The sequence below is a fragment of the Vitis riparia genome, chromosome 4 (genome assembly GCF_004353265.1).
Source record: "Vitis riparia cultivar Riparia Gloire de Montpellier isolate 1030 chromosome 4, EGFV_Vit.rip_1.0, whole genome shotgun sequence".
Classification (NCBI taxonomy): Eukaryota; Viridiplantae; Streptophyta; class Magnoliopsida; order Vitales; family Vitaceae; genus Vitis; species Vitis riparia.
In genome coordinates, this window is record NC_048434.1 from 8,167,746 (window position 1) to 8,192,546 (window position 24,801).

At 34.4% G+C, this 24,801-nt stretch overlaps 1 protein-coding gene across 1 annotated transcript; it reads right to left on the reverse strand.

The window, feature by feature from the left end:
• Positions 1-3,812: 3,812 nt before the first annotated feature.
• LOC117913179 (ADP-ribosylation factor 1) lies at positions 3,813-22,804 on the reverse strand. Its single transcript, XM_034828135.1, has 8 exons — positions 22,591-22,804; positions 22,469-22,507; positions 22,283-22,345; positions 18,483-18,501; positions 6,078-6,189; positions 5,369-5,416; positions 4,840-4,970; positions 3,813-4,212 (listed from the first exon to the last, which is right to left on the reverse strand). Exons 1-8 carry the CDS (start codon positions 22,691-22,693, stop codon positions 4,182-4,184), a joined length of 546 nt encoding a protein of 181 aa, XP_034684026.1. The 5' UTR covers positions 22,694-22,804; the 3' UTR covers positions 3,813-4,181.
• Between the last annotated feature and the right edge of the window lie 1,997 nt (positions 22,805-24,801).

Below are 24,801 nucleotides of genomic sequence, written 5' to 3' on the forward strand. Positions count from 1 at the left end.
TAGTGCGCATCAGATTTGAGAACCAGGTTTTCTCTTGAAGATTGAAGACATGATTTTGAAAGAGAAAGATCATTAGATTATATTTTTGGGAGAGAACACAAGCACCATAATTTTTTGGGTGGAGATTAACACCAGAATTTTCTAAGGAGAGGCTGAAGAGATCACAAAGATTTTTGGCAGAATTTTGGAACAGTGTAAAGAGGGGTTTCAAACGAAGGAATGGAGGAGCATCTTGGATGAGGGGAATCATGGACTGGTGAAAAATGGAGGAGACTGCCACTCGGAGATGATAATAAAAAGAAAAATCTTCAGAGATATGAAGATTTAAACAATTTAAGAAGTGGGTCAACACTACAACCCTCGATCACCATCATCATATTTACCCTTGATTGCAATAGTTGGCAAATGGGTTTTTGTGGGTTTGATTCAAATGTTGATATGTAAATTCTGGTGGGGTCCCACATGATTTCTAACATCCATTTTGAGAATACTAAGGACGGTTCTTGAGTTTTGCAGGGAAGATCAGTTCTGGCTGTAGGGAGGATTCTACTATCACACAAAATTTGGAACTCCACTTTGGGGTGTGTGCATGTCTTAGTTTTGAGAACAGAAACTATACATGTATCACATGATTAACAAGATCGTGAGTTCATGGGGAGAAAATCTGATCATCATCCTACATGGTCTTTGGAGGATGGCACCATTTTTCTCACAATCAGTTCCATTGAGAGATCTCCATCAAGGCTGCATCCGTGGATTTACACAGCAGGCTGCCACTCAAAAAGCCCCTCCACACAGATTTTTGCACTACCAGATTTTGTGAGAGGTATCCACCACGCACCACTATGATGAGAATAAGGCTGCCACTTTGAACCTCTACTACACATTAGTTTATTTTTTGTAAAAAAAAAAAAACTGCCACTTTAAGAATATGGCACCACCAGATTTTGTGAAAGGCATCCACACATTTTGATGAATTTGGAGAGCAACCCTACCATGCAAAGAAGATGACAACAAGCTGTCACTTTGAGGACATCTCGGGATTTTCTTTTAGAACATGCAGCATATAAAGCATCAGATTGGAAGGATTAAGAGCGTTCTAACAGCAGCCCTTCTTACACTATGAAAGGTAAGTTCTCTTTTTAAATTCTTGTTTTAGTTTAGTTTAATTTCAATTAGTTTAGGTCCATTTATGATTTTTCATCATTAATTTAATCGATCCTTGGTGTTATAGTTCATGCTTTGATTTGGTTTGATCCCATTCTTTTAGTTTGAATATCTCTTATATTTTTGGTAAGTTGGCTTCTAGTTGATGCAGTTTTTATTTTGAAATTTGTCTTGATTTATCTTAATTCGTTTTAGTTAGTTTAGAATTTTTCATTATAGTGCACTGTACTTCTTCATCTCTAAATTGGAATCTGATAACTTAGAAACCATTTAAAATTTTTCTAACTATTCTAGGACATTCTTTGCTCCTTGAACTTGATTTTGGAATCTTTCTTGGGTCAAATATGGTTTTCCAATTAGGAGATATAAATCAATTCTTTAGAAGGTTCAGTTTTCACTCTGTTTTTGACACTCAGTATTGTTTTACAAAATTAAATTACTAAACAATCTCTTTAATTTCTTTGAATATTTTTATTTTAATCTAGACTTCTTAAATTTAATTTTTGATATATAAAATATTAATAAATAATTCCTGAAGTAAAATATATAATTTTTTATTCTTGTGTCCACTGCATGAGTGCTCTTCTAGAGCTAAGATATTTTTATTTATTTTTAAATATGTTATGAATGTGTTATCTCCTAAGATTATTTTTAATATAAAATAAACACATTAATATAGTTGTGTGAATTTTCATATGATTTTAGGACATCTATAAGTTAATTGTAAAAAATCAATTATTGAATACCTTTAAAAGATGCTTTGTTCTAGACCTATTATTATCATCATGAAATCTGGTACTAAATGAGGGCTGGTTAATTAATTTGTTCACTTAGATGATAAGCTAGACATATAGGAGATGTTCTCTATTTTTTTTTTTTTTTTGATAAAACTTAACATCTAGGTATTTGTTTTAGATTTATTTTGTACGAGTCTATTCTAATCGTTTGCTGACTTTTTTTCTGTGAAGTAACCCCTTTTTGAATAAATTTGTTATTGATTGGAATATAATCGATTAATTTGGCCTATTAGATATTTATCTAGACATGTCAAAGATGTTACCTAATTTTTATTTTGGTGAGATAACCTTTCTTGATATTTATTTGGAGTTTATTTTGTGAACCGATATTCTACCATTTTAATGATATTTCCTTGGCTTTTGATAATTTAGTCACTTTTGATCATACTTGTGAACTTTCCTTGACTTTCCTTGACTTGAGACATGCTAAGTGTATATATATAGATTTAGTTATTTTTGTTATTTATTATTCTTTAATCTTATCATTATTATTGGTGAATTAACCTCATTTTTATAGAATCACTGATGCTTGCTACACAGGTACGCTCTCTACCTTCCCATTTTAAAGTTTCATGAATATGTATGTCATTAAGAACTATATCCTTGTTTAATATTGACTTTGGGTGTCTTGATGTTCATTTGGTTTCCTTTGATAAAATGCATGTTGAGTAATATAATACTTGAACTAACTTTGGTGTTTTATGATAGCATTTAAGTTATAGATCTAGGTATGTGTATTATCTTTTCTTTATGATAGTGGTTTGAATGCTTGTTTGGCATGTTAGAATTAGTAGAGTTTTTGAAATCACCTTAACTTATCTAGGTATTCGTAATCAACTGATTAATTGTCATATTTTCCTCAACTAAGCTAGTAGAAACCTTGTTAGGGCTTACAGGGGTGCTACCTCTTTGGAGGTACTTTCTTGCTAGGTAATCTAATCCTCGGACCCAAACTCAGTTTTTTCGTAAACAGTTTTTCCAAAAAAAAAATAAAAATCAGAAGTAGTTTTAGGGGTTTTGTTCTTATTTTTTTTCTCCTTTATAAATAAATTAAAGTAAGTGACGACTCCAACTTTTTATAAAAATCAGTTTTTCACTTTAATCAAAAGCGAGTCTCGCCAATCAAGTGGGAACACATTGTGAAAAATATGGGTTCACATAAGGATCAATGAAATAGAAGGTTCAATTTCTCATATTGATTAATAGACTATGTAAAGTTACAAATTTTCAATAATTAAATGATTTCTTGTTAATAGGTATTCAATATTTTTATAGATGATGAGCGTGATGATGACATGGCTCTAGAGGGGGCTACTTTGGAAAACTTTGGTTATCCATATGTTCCTTTAGAATCTTCATATTTTAATCTTCAAGATAAATGAAAGGCATGATATTTATATTTATTAATATAAAAAATAATTCATAAATTACTTAAATATTAACATATTATATGTTATATTTTGAGTAACTCTTTAAGTCTTATAGACATTTGTATTATGTATAATGTGTTAACAACTTTATAGAATTTGATCATTATTTACTGATATGTGTTTGTCATTTATTAATATTTTTGATAAACATTGTGTTGATTTACATTAATGAAAGTATAACATTTTGCATTGTGTTAAAGATGACATATGGTATCCTCTATGGGCTAATTTTTTTTAAAAAAATTCAACAAATAGAGAAGATGCTATCAAAATTTTGATAGAATTTATTATTTTTATTTTCTTATAATTATTTTTAATTTCAATAACATATAAATTATATATTTATGATATCGTCAATTCAACCATTACTCCAACCAATAAATTATCGATGAATAACTTTTTCGGTTCAATAACTGAGTAAACATTCAAAAATCGTCCTCATTTTTTAGAATGAAAATACAAATATGTCGAACAATTTTTTTCCTTTTTCGTAAAGAGCTGATCCTCACCCAGAATCCTACCAAGCATAAGAATGCAAAAGTCCTAAAGAAAGAGAAAAGAATAAAATACACAATATATCATTAAAAATAGAAACATAATTTTTACCTTTTCCCTGAAATCATATCTAATCAGCATTTTTAAGGGTGATTAAATATCTTTTTACTCCAAAATTCACAGAAAAAGCCCCAATCCTAAGAAAAGGAATCCAAGCCCCAGTGGCCATGTCGACAACAAAGCCACTTCTAAATCTACAGAAAGCTTCCTCTGATTCTTCCTGAAAACGAATTTAGCCACCTGACTTGAGAGTATTACTCAACCTGCAGTTTGACAATAAATTTTATGATTAGATTTCAGCCACGGATGTGCAAACCGAATATTGTGTAAAAGGCAAATCATGCTCATTGGATTTTAAGTTTAGAAACAAGAATCCAGACAACATTTTAATATCAATTAATCATACACATGTAATGTACTAATTTCCTGATTATGATATTTTTGCTGTTGATTATGCATTAATGTTGTTGATGATTCAGGCGTTGCTTGTGGTTTTCATCATCGTCCTCAAATCTGCAGTATTTATCCCTTTCAGTGCCAAAAGATAAAGCCTTCAACATCAGCAGATAAAGATCTTGGCAGGATTTCAGCAAGAGGTTCAATTGTCACTCTAGGATTACAAAAGCAACAGCTTTTGTTGGAAACTATAAAATGGTACAAAGGCAATCTATGAGATTAAAATAAAGGACTAGTCTTGGAGGCACCATATAAGATGACAAGCCCCAAGAGGAAAGGAAGAGCCTGTGATGTCTAACAATTAGCAATTTTGCATAGACCTTGAATGAAGGCAAGTATGGCAATATGCTACAGAAACTTGATCTCAAGTTGATACGTCACAGCAGGCATTAAACAACTGAAAAAATGAGCACTTACTAATGAACCATGCTTACCAGTCCAAGCCCTCATAGAGGCCTTCACCCTTTATGGCGCAAGTTTTAAAAATAGCCCATTGGCGGTTTTTTATCTTGTGCAACTCCAAAGCTTCTGTTACAGCAGCATCATCAAGTGCACCAGGAAGATCCTAATTTACATTAAAACAGTGAGCTGAACCATCAGATGAATCATGAACCAAAGTCCTAAGAATTCCATCAAGAGCAGAGAAAATTGTCACCACATTGGGTATATAATATGCTACAACAATTTTTTTCTTTTTTTTTTTCGAAGGAGAAATATGGAAAATGCAGACTAGGGCTTGACCATCAGGTCAATTTCCCCATTAGAATATAATAAATATGACTAGATTACGTCTAAGTTTCCCAAATTTCTGAAACAATTTAAGCATTGTATTTGATGCTTCCAATCAGCTTGAAGCATCTCCCTTGATGCACAAGTGAGAACTGTGGACAGTGAACAAAAATCTCTGGAAAGAACATTTTCCTATCTGATAATATCCAAGGATAGAAGACTAATGGTAGTAACCTGCTTGTTTGCAAAGATGAGGACAATGGCGCCTTTCAATTCTTCTTCCTGCCCAAATGTTCAATAACACAGATCAGCATTCCAAAATGCCCACTAAGCTAAACACTAAAAATAGGTAAAGGCTGTCAGTAGATGCAAACATACAAATTAGCACCAGAAAAGAACGTCAATTTTCAGTTCAAGACCAAGTTGTTGGCTGTGCAGCAATGAGCTATGCCATTAAAGAGAAAATAACAAAGCAACATGTTAACTGATTTTGACAGCAAGGAATCTCTCAACCACCACAAGTCCCATATCTCATTCATGAAACACCCCCTGCACCTCTGCAGGGAATGCAAACATGACTGCAATTCCAACATTGCAACACCACTTGTTCTGTTTGCATTCTTGAAAATTTTTCTCCAACATCCATAACCTTACAATATGCCATTTTTTTATCAGATAACCTTACAATAAAAACTTCAAATATTGATAATTTGAATACCACTTTTTGAAGGAAAGTGGATGAATAAAGAGTACATGCTTAGGAGGGAAATTGAATTCAAGTCCAATACATCATCCTCGGATAAACTTTACCACTAAGCTAGCATTAGCTTAATAAAGTGAAAGAGCACATAAATTGTGCGTTTGGTAGGAAAGATTAAAAGTGCAGTCCATTTTTTTTGCAAATTAGTCATAAAATATCAAAACATGAATCATATGAAAATACCTCCAAAATTGCATGAAATTCATCCTTGGCTATTACAATTCTATCAGTGTCACTTGAGTCAACAACATAAATTATTGCTTGAGTATTTGGGAAATAACATCTCCAGTATGGCCTGTAACAAAATGAAGAAACAGTTGATGAGCCAATGAATTGCAGAGATAATAACCTAAAGCAATCAGCATAATAATCTATAAGCTTCACAGAACAACAGACAAAACAAGTGTCATACTGTACGGACGAGGATGCAAAAGGGATGATATTCATAAAAAACTTATTTCTTTTTCTTTCTTTCTTTCTCTTTTTCTGGGGTAAAAAACTACTTTTTATATATTGAATCAAAAAACAAGTGTCATACTCTACATTGAATCAAACTTGAGCCTCCTTCCCACCCTGAATCCATGCCACCTGAGCCAGACCTCAGGGGCATGAAATTAAATATATCCTTTTTTTTAGTAGGTAGAGGGCAGTATAACTTCATAAAGCAAAAAAACTAAAAGTAAAGAATAAATAAAGAAGTGCAGCTTAAAAGTTAAAAGAGATTGAATTTAGTAAATTCAATTATCATAACCTTTTTCTCAAATAGCCATAAAAAAAAATTGCACGAGACACTACATGCATGGCATGAAAATAGTAGTATCAGCAATGCTAGACAAGTAAAATCAGCAACAGCAACAACAGCCCCAAAGAAAAAAGGCAGCAACAGCAAGAGTCATAATAATGTCATTAGGAAAGCAAATGATTTGGTCATCAACTAACCATGAAAACCAGAAATAATCTTCCCTGATTTCCACAACCTTCTCCCTGAGTCCTCCAGTTTAAAAGGGGAGGTGTACAAAACCAACTGACCTTTGAAAAGCAGGTTAACTTACTTAATATCTAATATTTTTCTCTCTGAGTCCTCTTTTCAATTACATAATCTTCTTTTTCACAAAACAGATCCTCTAATTTCTACTCCTCTAGTTCCAACCATTTAAGAAGAGAAATAAGAGAACCATGATACATACATCTTATGAACATGGGAACTTCTAAAGGGACTTTGCCTGTGGTACATTAAAGGCACTACAATTTCATCTTGTCCAAAAAAAACTAAGAGCCTGTTTGATAACTATGTTTAAAAGCATTTTTATGTTCTTTAGGATAGAAAATAGTTTTTCAACTTAAAAAAAAAAAAAAAAGGCATTTGGCAAATTTTGGATGAAACACTTTTTTGAATATTTATTTTGAAAACAAGGTGGTTTTTTAAAATAAATCTGAGGTGCTTTTCAAGTGTTCTTTTATAGATGTTCTCAGAAAAAATTTAGAGGCATCAAGAGGCTGGGAATATCGCATTGTACATAAGCACATAGTGCCCTTCATGGAGAACAAGTCAAGAAAATTATTTTTTAGAATTGAGTTCCCAAACAAAATTTTGTTCATAAAAACAAAATAAAACTGTTCCAAAAAACGTTGCCAAATAGACCCTAAGTACTTGGAGCACTAAAGGTAACAATGTTAAGCACACTATCTCTGTTAGTTAGCCACATTTATAGTTACAATTGACAATGATGTCCAATCATAACGATGTACAGTAAACCAACCTTCCAATTTATTAGAGAAAGAGTAATATTATATTAATAGTTATTATTTACCAAAAAAAATAAAAATGATATCATTAAGCTACCAATTGACCTAAACGCTCAAACCATTAGTTAGTGGGCGGCTTTAACCCTAACCATTCTGCCTCATGAGCAGTCTCTTTTAGGCTAGCATGTAAGCTTAATAAATTGGGGACAAGAATAGAGCTAAAACATTTTCTATAGCAGAAAAAAACACCTATATTTCCTTTTCAGTCTCTCAAATAGATACCTAGACACTTTCCAAACTTCATATCCCTCTCAAAAACCTAATAAACTGCATTCTCCCATTCTAGAATGGTCAGAATTCCTCATTTTATCCACTGCAAACATCCATAGCAATGGGAGGAGTGACTAAGTTCTGGCATGATGTGGGTTGTGGGTAGATAGCATTAAAGGATTGTTGTGTTGACCTTTATGTTCTAGCATTGTACACAGATGCTAGAGTTGTGGATTTGTAGGTAGAAGAAGGGGAGAACCTTGGCCACTGGTTGTTAGATTCAGAAGAACTTTCAAGATTGGAGTTGACAACTGCAGAGTCCTTTTGGCAGCTTATCCATCCTTATTACACCATGTAGAATTGTCAGGATAAGTTGGTATGGCTGGCAGTTAAGAAGAGTATTTCTGTCGTGAAGTCCTTTTATCTTTTGCTATGCTAATGAAATTGCATTTCTTTCCCCTTGAAAGAATTCTAGGCTTCAATTGCTTCCTCTGAAGTGTGCTCCTTTGTGTGGGTCAGTGAGAGACTTTAATGGAGGAAGATTCTTACCATGTATATAAAAATTTAAAATATATTATTATCAACTTTGTGTTTGTGTCCCATTTTGTTAGTCATGTTGGAATGTCTATGTCCATGCTACATAGTCTTCTGCTGCTAATGCATGACTTCTTCCTTCTCCAGCAACACAAGACACAAGCAAAGTTACTCTCCATATCTATACAATTTCTAAAAATTGCTCATTGAAATTTAGAAAATTCTCCTCTAGAAACTCAAAATTTTTAAAATCAATTTCCTTAACACACATAATTAGTTCCTTTTATCACTCCATTTCAAATTTTTTTTTTTTTTTTTTTTTTGATAAGTAAGACAAATATGTATTAAAACAGAGGCCAATAGCCACACAGCATACAGGAGATATACAAGATAGCTATAGCCTTACTACAAAAAACAAAAGAGACCAAGAAGACCTCACCCCCCCTAAGTGGAAGCTATCCACTCTAGAAAGCCTAGAAGGGAGAGGGAGTCATCTCCAATATCCAATCTAGACCAACCCCACAAATTACAAACAAAAAAATTCTTTAGCTTCTGAATATGTAACACACCCCCCTTGAATGCTAATCTATTCCTCTCTTTCCAAACCGTCCAAAAGATACATAACGGAATGGACTTCCAAATCTTTTTCCTTTTTTTTCCCACAAAAGAACCTCTCCAGCTAAATAGGACCTCCTTTACAGTTTCTGGAAAGACCCACTTAACACCTACAAGCCCAAGGACTAACTCCCAAAGGGCTCTAACCACTATACAATGAATAAGAATATGATTTACAGATTCTTCTGCACACCCACACAAAAAACAGCAATTAGGGAATTGCCATCCTCTTCTTTGGAGTTTGTCAAGCGTTAGCACCTTCCCCCACGTAGCCTCCCACGCAAAGAAAGCGACTTTGGTAGGAACACTATCCACCCAAATGCATTTTTCCGGAAAAACGGTGTCAATGGGATTGATTAAACAACTGTACGCTTTCTTGACTTTAAATTGACCGTTTTTTCCTCCCTTCCAAGAGACTGAATCTTCCTCCAAAGACGGCCTAAGCCCTCTTAGCTTAAGGAGCAGATCTCCTATCATGCCCACCTCCCAGTCATTAAAATTCCTCAAAAATCTTAGATTCCACCCTCCTTGATCAGAATTCTGATCCCACATCTCCTCCACCGTAGCATTCCTGTTGGCAGCCAAGGCATAGAGGATCACTCCATTTCAAAATATTGCCATAAGGCCAAGAATTTAAGTTATTATCACTTTTGATTCCCCTTTTTTTCCTTCTAATTTTTCATATATTTTGAATTTCTTAAGTGTTTCATGCCATATTGACATGATATCAATGACTTAAGACATGCAAATCACACTAGTGCTTATACGCCTATATTATCTTAGAAGTTTTCAAGTACTCACAAGTTTCTATTCATTTCCATCACTCTCTAAAGCAATACAAATCATATTGATTATGAAATTGTGCACCATTTTTCTAGTATGATTAATATTGGAACCTAAAGTTCATCACAAGCTTCCACAATTAGGAATTAGAATTGTCGGTGTTGTTCTTATTGCATATCTAAGATGGGATTGTTCATCAAGGTAGGGGAAGATAAGCTACTATAAAACTTGTCCTCTCCACCACACCACAAAAGAAGTAAAAAAAAAAAAAACGGTTGTTTCTTTTTCAATTCTTACTATAAGGCTCTAAGTCAAAACATTGGTATTGTTTTTCCTACATAAAAGGGTTTTGGAATCACTTGCCTCTTTTAAAATAAATTTATTTGTGTTAAGCCACTAATTTTCCAAAATCTTAAACGGTTATGAGCCCACAATGTATAACAACTAACACCCTTCCTCACATGTGGCCCCATGCTCTCATATCAAAAGACAAATCAGCAACACTTACAGAATATAGATAAGTAGATGGAAACATTAACAATAGGAGAAACTCAAATTTGAGACCTCTAGTTAACCAAACTCAAGTTCAAGTCTCTCCTACTACTACCGTTCCCATCTATTTAATTTTAATATGTAATTGTTGTTAATTTGTCTCTACACGTGGGTATGTGGGATTGCATGTTAGGTAGGGTGTTAGCCTAGCATATATTGCAAACTCATATCCAAACAACTTAAACTTTTACAACAATTGGAAGTTTAACTTAAACTTTTCGGGTTGCCTCTTAAGCGCCCTTTTTCTAATATATATTCTGTGTGTTTATCTATATAAAAAAAAAAAAACAATTGGTAGTTTAACACTTAGGTATAGCCAAAATTCTTACTTTAGAACAACTTAGAGGGAGAGGTAGGATGTTAATCACCTAGTGCTATTTGAGCAAAAAGCATGAAGAAACTAATCAAACTCTTACTCACCATGAGATGATTTGTGGTCCCACTTTGGCTAGGTGGCAAGGACACACAACGGAAAGAGGTAGGGGTGAGATGAAACTTGAGTGAGTTGGCCTGACAACCCCAACCCAACCCTACTTTTTGGGGGAGCTTGCCCAATCATGTTTACTATTTGGGTTGGCTTTGGCTTAAATTTTTTCAATTTGAACTTAATTTGAGTTAGGCTCGAGTAAAGGTTTGGAGAACTAGAGCCTAACTCAAATCCAATTTAATATTTTTATAATATTTATGATTTATATTATCCTATATAACAATATTTAGTTTATTTATTTTTTAAGATTTTTAAGGAAAAATAATAGTAATATCATATACTTTTTCATTTTGTTAGAAAGATATATAAATTTTTTACTTTTTGGTTATTATATTGCAATATCATCCTATTAAATATTTAAATGCTGGTAAAAATATATAGAAAAAAAACTTTTAAAAATTGTGGGTGGAGTTTGAATCATATAACCCAATGAATCCAAGTCTAATTCAACCAACTCGAACTCAACCTAAGCTTAGAAAAATAAGGTTAAGGTAGATTTGGGTTAAGTACCTCAAGTTAGAGGTCAGATTTGATTAGGCTCGGATTGATTGTTTCTTAATTCAGGTTGGGCTTAGATTAAGCCATCAACCTAACCCAACCCATTGAGTTGCAGTCCTAGCAAGAAGCACTAATGGAATAAGGCCCCACTATGCTTCCTTTAGCGTTTATGGAAGGAAAGGTCCAAAGATATCCTTGTGAACTCTCTATTTGCACAGTCAAGGAGGCAGCTAGGGGATGGAGACTTTCTTTGCAGATTTTATTAATTTTTTTTTATAGACTTCTTTGCGGATTTTTTTTTTTTTTTTTTTGATAGACTTCTTTGCAGATTTTATTAATGTTACCTAATATTTATAAAACTAATTGAACATAGAAGAAATATTCAAGCCATTAAAAATATGACTAGACTCATTACATTGATATGTAGGAAACTTCAATTAGTGCGAGTGAGTACAACACTTGTTAACATGACACCATTGTCTCATGTGTTCAACAATCCTAACATGTTCATAGGAATCCACCATTGTCACTTCAAAATTTGTGCACGTGTGCACCCACACACATATTATGAAATTCTGAATTATTCTTATTCACAAAAATCAAGAGATACATCAGAATATACACAAGAAATATAGTAACTAATTTTCGTGTGTGTGTATATATATATATATATGCATAGTCTCCCCTGTTATAGGAAAGGATAATTCCTGATATACACAAAAATTCAAATCTACTAGTAACTAATTTACAGTTGTACACAAAGAGTCCTCAGAGAAGAAGAAGTCCTAACTAATTTACAATTGTACAAGATGTCTTAAAAGGAGAAAAATCTTAAATTATAGGACCCAAACTTTCAACACTCCCCCTCATGCTGGTGAATATGACTTTTCATTCCTAGCTTGCCTATAATTCCTGGAAACATGGTATTAGTTAGCCCTTTAGTTAGAACATCTGCAAGTTAGCCACCAATCCCAATATATGGAATGCAAATAAGACCATTATTGAGCTTCTCCTTTATGAAATGTCGATCTAGCTCTACATGCTTTGTTTGGTCATGCTATACTAAATTATGAGTGATGTTGATTGAAGACTTATTATCACAATAGAGTTGCATAAGGTGTGTCTACTTAATTTTAAGTTCATTTAAAATAATCTTAAGCCATAAAAATTCACAATTTCCATGAGTCATTGCTCGGAACCCTACTTTGACACTTTTAACCTTGCGACCACTGATTGTTTTTTACTTCACCAAGTAACTAGCTTTCCTCTAAGAAAAGTACCACACCCCAAGGTTGATCTTCTATCTAAAACTGATCTAACATAATCTAGATCCATGTAGGCTTCTATGCACAACTCCATACCTTGTTTAAACAACAATCCCTTATCGAAAGTTCCTTTGAGGTAGTGTATGATTTGATAGATAGCTTGAAGATAAGAGTCTGTGGGATTGTGCATAAACTAACACAAATCATAGCATATGCAATCTTTGATCTAGTATGTGCTAAGTAAATGAGTTTGCCCACTAATCGTTGGTACATGACATGATCTACAATCCCATCCTTGATCCTCCAAGACCTCTCCTAATTTGTGGTTTGGTTCTATGTGGGTGTCTATTGGCTTACATCCAAGTTTCCCAATTTCTTTGAAAAGATCAATCACATATTTCTATTGTGAAACAAACATACCCTCCTTGGAATGAGCCACTTTGATTCCTAGGAAATGCTTCAATTTACCAAGCTCTTTAATCTCACATTCTCTAGCTAAACAATGCCAAAGAACCTCCTTTTCTCTAGGATCATTACTAGTAACAATGATATCATCCACATACACCAACAATGCTATTACTCCCCTTGAAGTCGAATGCTTAATGAACAAAGTGTGATCACCATGACTTTGTTTGCATTTTATTGCTAACATCACTTTAGAAAATCTCTCAAACCATGCTCTTGGAGATTGTCTTAAGCCATATAAAGCTTTCTTTAATTTACACACCTTGGTTCTACCAAGACTTTTGCCAAAACATGGAGGAATTTCCATATAGATCTCTTCTTCTACGCCCTTATATAAAAATGCATGTTTTACATCAAATTGTTGTAAACCCAAACCAAAATTAGTCACCAATGATAAGAACATCCTCACAGTATTCATCTTAGCTACGAGAGCAAAGATTTCTTAGCAATCAACCCCATAAGTTTGTGTGCAACCTTCAACTACCAACCTAGCCTTATATCTTTCTAAGGACCCATTAGCTTTGTACTTAACCATATATACCTATTTACACCCAACTGATTGCTTCCCCTTAGGCAGCTCTACTATTTTCCATGTTCTATTTTTCTCCAAGGCCTCTATCTCAACCCTCATGGCTTGTCTCCAGTTCTCATTATTAAGTACATTGACAAGCTTTTGTAAAGTAGTTAGTGTATAAATGCGTGAAAACTTTTGTGGGACTAGGATGTTGAGTGCATTGTCTTATATCTTTCCAAATGGCAATGGGTAAATTAAGATCATTGTCAACATTTGAAGCACTAAGAGAAATAGAGCAATTGCCTGGCCTCGGTTTAGACTCTTGAGTATGCACAAGTTTAATGGTAGTTGCTCTTCTCCTCAAGTAAACTTGCAATGGTTTTTTAGCAATGGTTTCTGGACTAGTGTTGGCAAAGGGCTCTAGTTCATTCTTTTTTGAAGATGGGTCTAATTCGGGCTCATTTGGAATATCATGGACAAAATTATTACTAACAACAAGGACTAAATTAGGATTTGAAGGGGCAAAATTCATGGGCAACACAGGAAGGTCAAGCCATGGGGATGAAGGATCTTTATCTTTTGAAGGCAATGTGTCCCCCTGAAGATAAGAACCTGAGAAATAATTTTCCTTTTTTGCAAAGGTTACATCCCTTTTTTAATAGGTAAAAGAAATTGTATTAAAAGCACCTAAAAAACGCTAAAAAGTATACATGATGTATACAAGGCCAAAAAAGGGAAGGATAAACAAAAAACAACACCCTCACCTCATTGCAACCCAACCAATCAATAAAGTCCAATAAAAACAATAAGTTGGAGCCTAGATGTAACCCACTCCAAGAACATGTACATAAATTACCATAGGATAGCTTGGTCTGCCAAATCAGAATCTTCAAAGGCTCTTCGATTTCTCTTCTTCCATAAGGTCTAAAATAAGCACAAAGGAACTGTTTTCCACACTTTCTTCCTTTTCTTCCCTACAAAGACACCCTGCCAGCTAAGGACATTCTTAATTGGTAAAGGCATCACCAACATCAAAAAGAGCAAAAATAAGATGTCACAACATGATTGCCTTAAGATGGTGAAAGATGATATGATTTGCCAATTCCTCTTCACCTTTACATAAATAAGATATGTTTGGTAGACACCAACTCCTCACTTTTAGTTGATCTAGAGTTAGATTCCAAAGCAAAAAAGCTGACTCTCATCAAGACCTAAGGATTTCACACAATGCTTGTGGAGAATCCTTTCAAATTGCAGCTTGCTAAGGAGTAAAAATGATTTAACTACAAAGGTAGACCCCTTTGATAACCGCCAAGTTGTGACATCCTCAACACCCCTTTTGATCACTTGCCCTTGCAACCTTCTAAGCAACTCTTTCAACTCTTCCATTTCCCAATCATATATTTATCTTCTGAACACTAGATTCCAACAACCCACTTCCCCAACCTGCTCCCACATCTAATCCACCAAGGCTTCTTTATCAGAGGCTATTGAAAGCAACTCTAAGAAAGCCCAAACCAAGGGACCCTCCCTACACCACCTATTCTTCCAAAAAATCTCACCCTCCTACCATTTTTTGCCCTAAAAACAATTCTTTTGTTAAACTCCTTCCACTTGCTCTGGATCGCCTTCCAAAGGCCCACACCATAACCCTCCTTCGAAGCTCTAGAACACCATCTCCCCCTCTTCCTCTTTATACTTCCCTACAATCACTTGTTTCCAAAGAGACTCATTGTCAAAAGCAAATCTCCAATACCATTTCCCAAGAAAGGCGCCTTATTCAGAGTAGGCAACTTCCTGATACCTAAACCCCCATCCTTTTTATCCAAGCTAACTATTGACCAGTTCACAAGGTGAGGCCCACTTTGAATCTCTCCTCACCCCTAAAGGAAGTTCCTTTGAATCTTCTCCAATTTGAGGCTCACCTTACAAGGCATTACCAATAAAGACATGTGGTAGATTGGTAAGGCTACATCCATTGATACATAAAACTTTCTCAAAGGAGGGTGATAGCATTGGTAGCCCTCTTTTATGTAGGTGAATATCCCATGAAGACACATCTCAATGCCCTTGGATCTAACTTCTCACAATTATGTGTATGAATGTGAACAAATGACACACACCCAAAAACCTTTGAACTCAATTTATACGAGGTATGAGAATTAGGAAAGAATTTTGCAAAAACTTCCATAGGAATTTTGAATCCTAAGACTCTAGGTGAGACCCAATTTATCAAATGGGCAGCAATTAAAACAGCTTCCCCCTAATAAGACTTTGGTACTTGTTTTTGGAATAATAATACCTGAGTAACACTAAGAACATGACCATTTTTCCTTTCAGCAATCCTATTTTCTTGAGGTGTATCAACACAGGATGACTCATGAATTATCCCCTCTTTTTGGAAGTATGGGGACAAGATTTGATTGAAGTAGTCCCTTGCATTATCAATTCTGACATTTTTTATACAAACCTTGAAGTGATTTTTAACCATGGAATGAAAAATGGGAAATATATTGTTCACTTCAGACTTTTGTTTTAACAAGAAAATCCATGTTACCCTTGTACAGTCATCAATTAATGACGTAAACCATTTAGCACCAGAACCATTTAGAACTCAAGACAACCCCAAACATCACCATGCACCAAAGTAAATGGAAAGGAAGTTTTTCTTGTTTAGTTCTCCAAATTCTTTGTTGCTGGAACTGGGTTTTTCTTGAGGGCCTCCTTCACAATCTGCTATATTTGCTTGACTTTGTTGCTGCCATGCTTTATTTCCCCATTCTGATTCAGGTTTTAAGGTTTTCCATGAAGTTTGCAACACTTCTCTTAGGTTTGTTAGGGCTTCTTGTGATTGGTACACCGAAGTTCTGCACGGTTTGGATTTTGTGACCCATCAGAATGCCCAGTTTCGCCAACAAGATTTGGGCTGAATTTGTTTGACTTTGTAGCAACCATGGCAGAACCATCAATAAAAGGCAGTTTAAGCATCACATCTCTCTAACTTTCTTTAGCACGAATAATGGAGATGACTTCATTCATGGATGGAAGTTCCTCTTTTCCCATATCTTGGACTCACTTTTTTTCTGTTTTTTTTTTTTTTTTTTGATAGGTAACTTGGACTCACACTTGATCGAAGTCCACATCGAGCCTAACAAGAAATTCATTAATTTGTTCTCTTTCTACAAATTTTTTGAGCATTATTGCATTCTTCACTGCATTTTATTTGAATGCTCTAGAAGTAGCCATTTTCCTGCCATAAATTCTTCATGATATTGGCATATTCACTAATGGATCTGGTTTTTTGTTTTGTGGCCAAAATTTTCACCTTGGTTTCAAAAATTTGAGCAGAATCTCGTACCTTTGAATAGGTTTATCGAATGGTTTCCCAAATTTCCCAAGCCGTTGTAAAAAACATACATATTACGCTAATATCAAGGGTCATGGAATTCCATAACCAAGACATGATCCTCTTCATCCCAATTCTTAAATATTGGATCTTCAGGCTTTGGTCCTACGCCAATTAAATAGCTCAATTTTCCTCTACCTATAGGAAGGCCTGCACCAACTAAGACCATTGAAGATAATTCTTCTCAGTAAGACGGTAGGCAACTTGAAGGTTCTATAGTTTCCCTGTGGTTTGGCTTAGTGGCCATTGAAGATAATTCTTCTCAGTAAGATGGTAGGCAACTTGAAGGTTCTATAGTTCCCTCGTGGTTTGGCTTAGTGACGCTTAAAATGTCTCCTCAATAGAATTGGTGGTAGGAGTATGGTGTAACATTTCAAACATAATACTAGTGATGAAAGCAGGCAGAACGAATCAGAAAGAAATCAACAATGAAGGTCGAGGAATCAAATACAACAATAAAGGTCAAGCAATCAAAACACCACAAAAATCAAATGAGGATAAGTGGCACTCAAAGTTTTCACCAAGCACATCGAAAACCTAGAGATAGCTTTGATACCATGTGAAATTCTAAATTATTCTTAGTCACAAAAATCAAGAGATGTACCAGAATATATATATATATATAGCCTCCCCTATCCTAGAAAGGATAATTCCTAGTATGCACGGTAATTCAAATCAATTCAAATCTCTTAGTAACTAATTTACAGTTGTACACAAAGAGCCCTAAAGGAAGAAAAGTCCTAACCAATTTACAATTGTACAAGAGGAGTCCTAAAAGTACAAAAAGTCCCAACTAATTTATAGTTGTACAATAAGAGTCCTAAAAGGAGAAAAATCGTAAGACCTAAACTTTCAACACATATATTAGTTACTAAAGAAGGTTATTACTTTCTTTATTAGTCTATCACAATTATCAAAAAATATTATTACTTTCTCAAGTACTTGACTCCAAAGTAGTTGGAATTATGGATTTGTCAAATTGGAGCTAAGTATTGCTTTCTTCATTATGGTTCTGGTTTTTCCATAGAGAACAAAAGCCAAAACAAAGAAAATGAATACCTTCTACTTCATTTTAAATATATATATATATATAGCCAATTACCTATATCTAGATTATTGAAAGTTTCCATGTCAATAAAATAATGTGTTTGTTCATACTTGAATTAAATGGCAGCATTGGACATAAATTGTCGAAAGGTAAGAGCAATTTCATAAAATCAAGTTTTCAATTAGGACATTTAGTGTTTAACAAATTAAGATGATGTAAAGAAGTATATCTTCTGATTCATATAGCACCTGATAAAAAGCAAAACCACAATGTAGATTTTCATACCATTTACAATGCACATGATGAAGCAATTCATATTAGGTGTTAGATTGTTGCCATTCTTGACAACAAATGCAAAACAATTTTTTCAGAAAAAGAGACAAAGGAACAAAGCAAGAAAGTTACCTGATACTTGTCTGTCCACCTGTTTCAACAAACCACAATATACATCAAAACCATAAATTAGTAACTCAGAGTGCAACAGTGCACATGCATAAACTTTTCTCACATATAAAATTTACTATAGCAAGGTAAAGCATAGACCATCTTCTGCATTGTTGCAGTTTTGTTTCCCAAAGTGAAAACTACATTAGAAAACACATTGGTAACATTGGCAAAAGCAAAAAGTGGAAGCATGCAGCAATGCACCACATGGCAATAATAAGATTTTATAAACAAGCACCAGAAAAACAACACCAAGATACAACCACAATTTCCCCCCTTAGTGAGAACCTAACCAATCAACAAAATCAATTAAAGACATTGAGCCTACATCTATGTACAAGCTCACCCACATGAAGAGATTACTAAGGAAAAGGCTCTTTAAGACTTGGTTAGACTGCCCCTCATTCTTAAATTGTCCAAAAAATGCACAAAGAAGCAACTCTCCAAACCTTCTTATGACTTCTTCCCATAAAGAATGCATGCAACCCTAAAAAAATCTCTGACTATGGTAGACAACACCCAAGGAACACCAAACAAAGAGAAGAGTAACAGTTAAAGAACACTTGGGCCTTGTCTTAACATAGTGAATAAGAATATGATCAATTGACCTTCAGCTTTACATAGGTAGCACCTATCAACCAAAGTTCATCCTCTTCTCTGAAGCTAATCAAGAGCTAATACCTTTCCCTAATAAGCTTCCCATACAAAGAAACTTACTATAGATGAAACCTAAGGATTCCAAATAACCCTTGTTGGAAAAGGAATTGAACTCCTTGACTCTAAGGCAACATATGGACTTCATGGAGAAGGTAACATTCCTAGAATCCATCCAAACTACCATGTTCTCTTTCTCTTTGCTCACTACCTTACCTTGTAATCTAGAGGAAAATTGCTCTACATTATCCAACTTCCAATCATTTAGATGTCTAGAAAAACAAATTTTCCAATGACCCTTCTTGCTTGTTTGGTCCTACAAATCTACCATCCAAACCTCTTTTGGTAAGACTAAAGCATACCAAGATGGAAAAGAAACACACAAGGACTTATCCCCACACCACTTATCATACCAAAACTTCACCTTCCTCTCATTCCCCACCAAAAAAGAAGTTCTACTATTAATGCCCATATCCTTCTTGATGGTTTTCCATAACCCCACACCATACCCATCTATTGCATTACAAAACTATCACTCTCCTTCTTCATCCTCATATTTCCCACTTATAACTTGTCTCTAGAGAGCTCCCCTTTCAAATGCATATAGCCAACTCCACTTACACAAAAGAGCCTCATTAAGTAGAGAAAGGCATCTAACTTTCTTTCCTTGGTGTGGACAATTTTATTTTTTTTGATAGATAAACCCACAGAAGATATATTAGAAAAAGGGAGCTTAAAAGGCAACCCGAAGCATACAAGGAGTATACATGAGTTACCAAAAGACAAAAGACAAAAAGGCAAGCACTCACCAGCCCTCAACAAGAACCCAACCAATCAACAAAGTTAATTAAAGAAAGGGGTCCTACTTCTAAACAAGACTTAGCCCAAGAGAAGAAATTACAAACAAAAGAATTTTTCATTCTTTGAATCGACAAAACCTTATTATCAAAAACTATATTGTTTCTTTCCTTCCAAACCGTCCAAAATAAACAGAGAGGAGTTGTCCACCAAGTCTTTCCCCGCTTCTTGTCCACAAAGGAAGCGAACCAACCTAAGAGAGTGTCTTTAACTGTAAGCGGAAGGACCCAATTAACACCAAACAAAGAAAACACAAGATCCCACAAGACCCTCGCCTTGGGGCAATGAACAAGGATGTGATTTATCGTCTCCTCTTCAGCACAACACAAGAAGCACCTGTTCACTAAAATCCAGCCCCTCCTCTTGAGCTGATCTTCGTTAGAACCTTCCCCCAATAAGCTTCCTAAGCAAAAAAACCCACCTTTGTAGGAACACAAGGGCTCCAAATGATACTCCACAGAAACGGGACTGCACAGCTAGGATCAAGAGAATTGTAAAGGGAATTTACAGAAAAAAATCCCATTCTTCGGTACTTTCCACGTCACTCTATCCTCCAAACCAACAGCTAGCCTCTTTCCTTGAAGGGTCGAAAGGAGCCTCTCCACCACCTCCACCTCCCAATCATTAAAATTTCTAGAGAAATGGGGAATCCAAACCCCCACATCCCCCACCGAATCCCAGCAATCGGCTACTCACGCATCTTTAGAGACCGCTAAGGCAAACAAAGATGGAAAAACCTCACAAAGGGGATTATTCCAGCACCAAATGTCCTTCCAAAATCTCACCCTTCTACCATCCCTAAACATTTTTAAGCAACAGAGAACCTTTCTTTCTAATTTCCGTCCAAAACCCCACCCCATAGCCCTCCTTAACCTCACGGGAGTTCCACCCTCCACCTTCTTCCCCAAACTTCCTACTAATTATAAGCTTCCAAAAAGACTCCCTTTCAACCACAAAGCGCCAATTCCATTTGCACAAAAGGGCCTATTGAGGATAGAAAGATTTCTAATCCCCAAACCACCCTTCTTTTTATGAGAACAAACAATAGCCCATTTTACAAGATGGGCCTCTTCTCCAACGCTCCCCCACCCCAAAGGAAATCCCTTTGGATTTTCTCAAGTCTCATTTTAACAATTCTTGGCATACGCATCAAGGACATGAGATAGATAGACATGCTTACCAGAGTGCACCGAATGAGTGTGATATAACTTGGTGTGGACAATTGACTACTTCACTAGAGAAAAAGTTTTTTTCTCCAAAGCCCCACCTCCCTGAAGGAAATACCTTTGAATCTTCTCAAGCCTCATTCTTATTTTTCTCAAAATAGAAAACCATCACGTAAAATAAATGGGCAAGCTGGATAATGTGCTCAGAATCAAAATAAGCCTTCCCCCTTGAGGGATATATTGTCTTTTCCATATTGACAACCTTTTGTGAAACCGCTCTACCACTCCATCCCCAGCTATCACTGATTTAAAAGGACTGCCCGATGGAAGCCCCAAAGAAGAAGACAAAATCTCTCCTACCTTACATCCCAGTTCATATGCCAACTCCTTTTCATTAACCACCCTTCCAATTGGAATCAACCCCCTCTTTTCTAGGTTAATTTTAATAAAAGAGATGACTTCGAACGACATGAGCAACCAACTTAAATAAACTATTTGATCTTGAGAAGCCCTACAAAAAATAAGGGTATCATTTGCAAACAACAAATGAGAAACCTCATTCCCCTTACCCTAAATCCCGACAGGTAAGTAGCCTTCCTTAGTCATCTTCAAAAAACAACTAAGGGTCTCCATTGCCATAACAAATAAATAGAGCAAAAGAGTATCCCCTACCTTGAACCCCTAGCACTTTGAAATGGCATGTTGCTTTCAATGATGTTAGGGGTGTAACCATCACATGATATTAGCACACCGGATCTCCAAGATCTAGTCCATAGTTCCCAAATTATATAGATTTAAGTTTTATAACAATTTCATTTCATTTTTTCCCACCTAAACTGACTTCCAAATCTGACTCAAGCTCACCCAAAATCTAACGTGGACCAAAGATATCCAAATATAAATGCTACATTGTTTATAACTTACATAAAACGCATTATTGTTTCCATAAGTGCTCACTTTTTTCCTCTTTATCACCTAGACATCAATTGTGCAATAAACAAGATGAATTCACTGCATACGCAAAAACACACACAATACAACAAAATTCACTTTACATGATTGAAAAAGGAAATCCGAAATTACCCAGATCCCAGACTTGAAACTTGATGTTGTTATACTCAACTGTTTCCACATTAAACCCAATTGCTGCATCAAAACAAATAGGAATTTGAGATCAAATGGAAATCAACACTACATAGATAAAACAAAACTCAAAACCCCCAAAAACCAAAAAAAAACAAAAACAAAAACCCAAAAGCAAACACATACTTGGAATCGTGGAGACCACCTCACCCATTTGAAGCCGATCTACAGGAAATATATACAGAAATGGTAGGGTGAAAAATCGTAGAAATTGGGAATATATAGAGAAAAATGGAAAGAGAGAATACAGAGAATAGTGGTTTTTCCAGCATTGTCTAGGCCGAGAACGAGAATTCGAGCTTCTCTGTTGCCGAAGACTGAAGAAAACATTCGAGTGAACAGGATACCCATTGGGTTGGAGTTAGAGGGAGTGCCAGTCGATACAATGGCCCAGGGTTTTCCACAAATTTCAGCTCTATAGCAGCTGAGAAGCACCCAGTCACCCCCTGAAAACCCCTGAAGAAGAAGAGAGACGAGAATCTCAGGAAATAAAAAGAATTGGGCTTAAGGCCCAATGGACCATGGTTTTGGACTCAGATCTCTATTTTCGTGGTTGGTCTATCTGACTAAAAATAGTTTTGAGGCCTAGGTTGTTTGGGTTGGGCTTCAAATTTTGTCATACTACCAGATTTCCAACCCAACTCAATCAAACTTCTGGGTTACTCTGACCCAAGTCTTCTCGCCATCTACCTTCTTCCTTTTTTCCCCCACCTTTTTTTCCCTTTCATTTTATTTTTTTATTTTAATATTTTCTTAAAGTATTAATTGTTAGGATTAAATACAAGAATTAATTTTTTATTAAAGCTATGACTTCTTCTAGCTTTTTTTATTCATCCGTTTAAAAGCCTTAGGGAAAGAAGAAAAAATTGAAGGAACACCAAATTTTCTTATTTGGTATTTATATAAGCATATAATAAAAATTATTTAAAAATTTGCTTATTTTAAAATTCTTTCTTGTTTATATAAAAGGGCCTTCATGCATGAATTTCATATAACCATTTGGACTATGGTATGTAAATTAATAATGTAAATATATCCTTTTAAGGCTACAACATTAATAAGTTGGAAGCGTTCAATTACTTTGCGTCTATGTTTGTTTTTTTATGTCTTGATCTTCACTTTATTGTGTTATGATTTCATAGTAACTTAGTATAAAAAGTTATTTCAAATAGTCATGCACTTATGACAAATGACGAAGAAAACCTTTTATCATCTCCATATAAATTTATTTATTCAATATTCTTAAATGAAAGGAGGGATCAAACGATTATGATTAAAAGTGGCACATTTTGCTTTAATACCAATTATTGAACCAAACTCTGACCAATTCATTTGAAAACTAATTGATGTTTAGTGAAAGCATGTCAAATCTTTTATAATATTCGATGTCACACCACATAAGTTTGTTTTAAAAGTTATCCTTTAAGTGATTTATCATTGGACTTGAGAGTGACATTGTTGTACCCCAATAAGTTATATTAATGATTCATAATCCATTTTTTTTTCTTTTTTTATGGTCAATATGACTATAAAAGTATGGCAAAAAACCTACAATTTATGGACTTCTCTCTTACCAATGAAATGAATATACTTCAACAATAAAACTAATATACATCAATGTTTATATATTTTCTTTCTTTTTGAAAGATAGTGTGGTTGACAATTGTATTGGAGTTATAATAAAAAAATCATTTACACTTAATTTTCTTCTTCCCATAGTCATATGGTATGAATTTACTTCTTTAAATATAAACATAATATGCGAGAAATATCTTGATTTTATAATTTATAAGTACCTTACATAAATAACTAGATAAAGAAAGATCTCTTCCTTTAAATTTTTTTAATTTTTTTTAATAAAAATGGATATGTAAAATATACATGTATGTCAAGAAAATAAAGTAAAAAAAAAAAAGGAAAATGCAGCTTTGCCATTTGGATGGATTAGCCAATTGATGATTAATCTGAGTCCAATCCGAATTAAGAAACAATCAATACAAGTTTTTTTTAAATATATATATATATATATATTAAAATTTAAATAGTAAATAAGACCAAGTAACAAAAAAATAAAATAAATTTATATATTTTTTCTAAAAAAAATATAAAAGTATAAGTTATGATTATGGTTTAATATATTTTTAAAACAATATTTTAAAAAATAAATAAATATTATTATATTATATAATATATGTTATAAATATATTATTAAAAATAACTATTCAAGTCAATTCAAACTTCGGATTGCATCAACCAACCACTATATGTTGGACTCCTAGGACAGGGTTAGTAAGTGGAAGGAGAAGAAGATTTGTGGAGAGAAAAAAGATGGGATTATATAATGATTATTGTCATTAAAAATTGAAATATTCTTTTTTTTTATATATATATATATATAAAAAAAAAAGGGCCCTAGAGAATTAGAAGGAAAAACCGAAAAACATGGTGGGAATAGAATT

What these genes read in the sequence shown, in the direction of transcription:
- LOC117913179 (XM_034828135.1), bottom strand. Translation starts at nt 22,693, where the DNA reads ATGGGTATCCTGTTCACTCGAATGTTTTCTTCAGTCTTCGGCAACAGA. An exon ending in TGGAAAAACCACTATTCTCT is followed by an intron (nt 22,508 to 22,590) that starts GTATTCTCTCTT and finishes TATTTCCTGTAG; the next exon opens with ATCGGCTTCAAATGGGTGAG. An exon ending in TCATCTTTGCAAACAAGCAG is followed by an intron (nt 4,971 to 5,368) that starts GTTACTACCATT and finishes AATGTAAATTAG; the next exon opens with GATCTTCCTGGTGCACTTGA.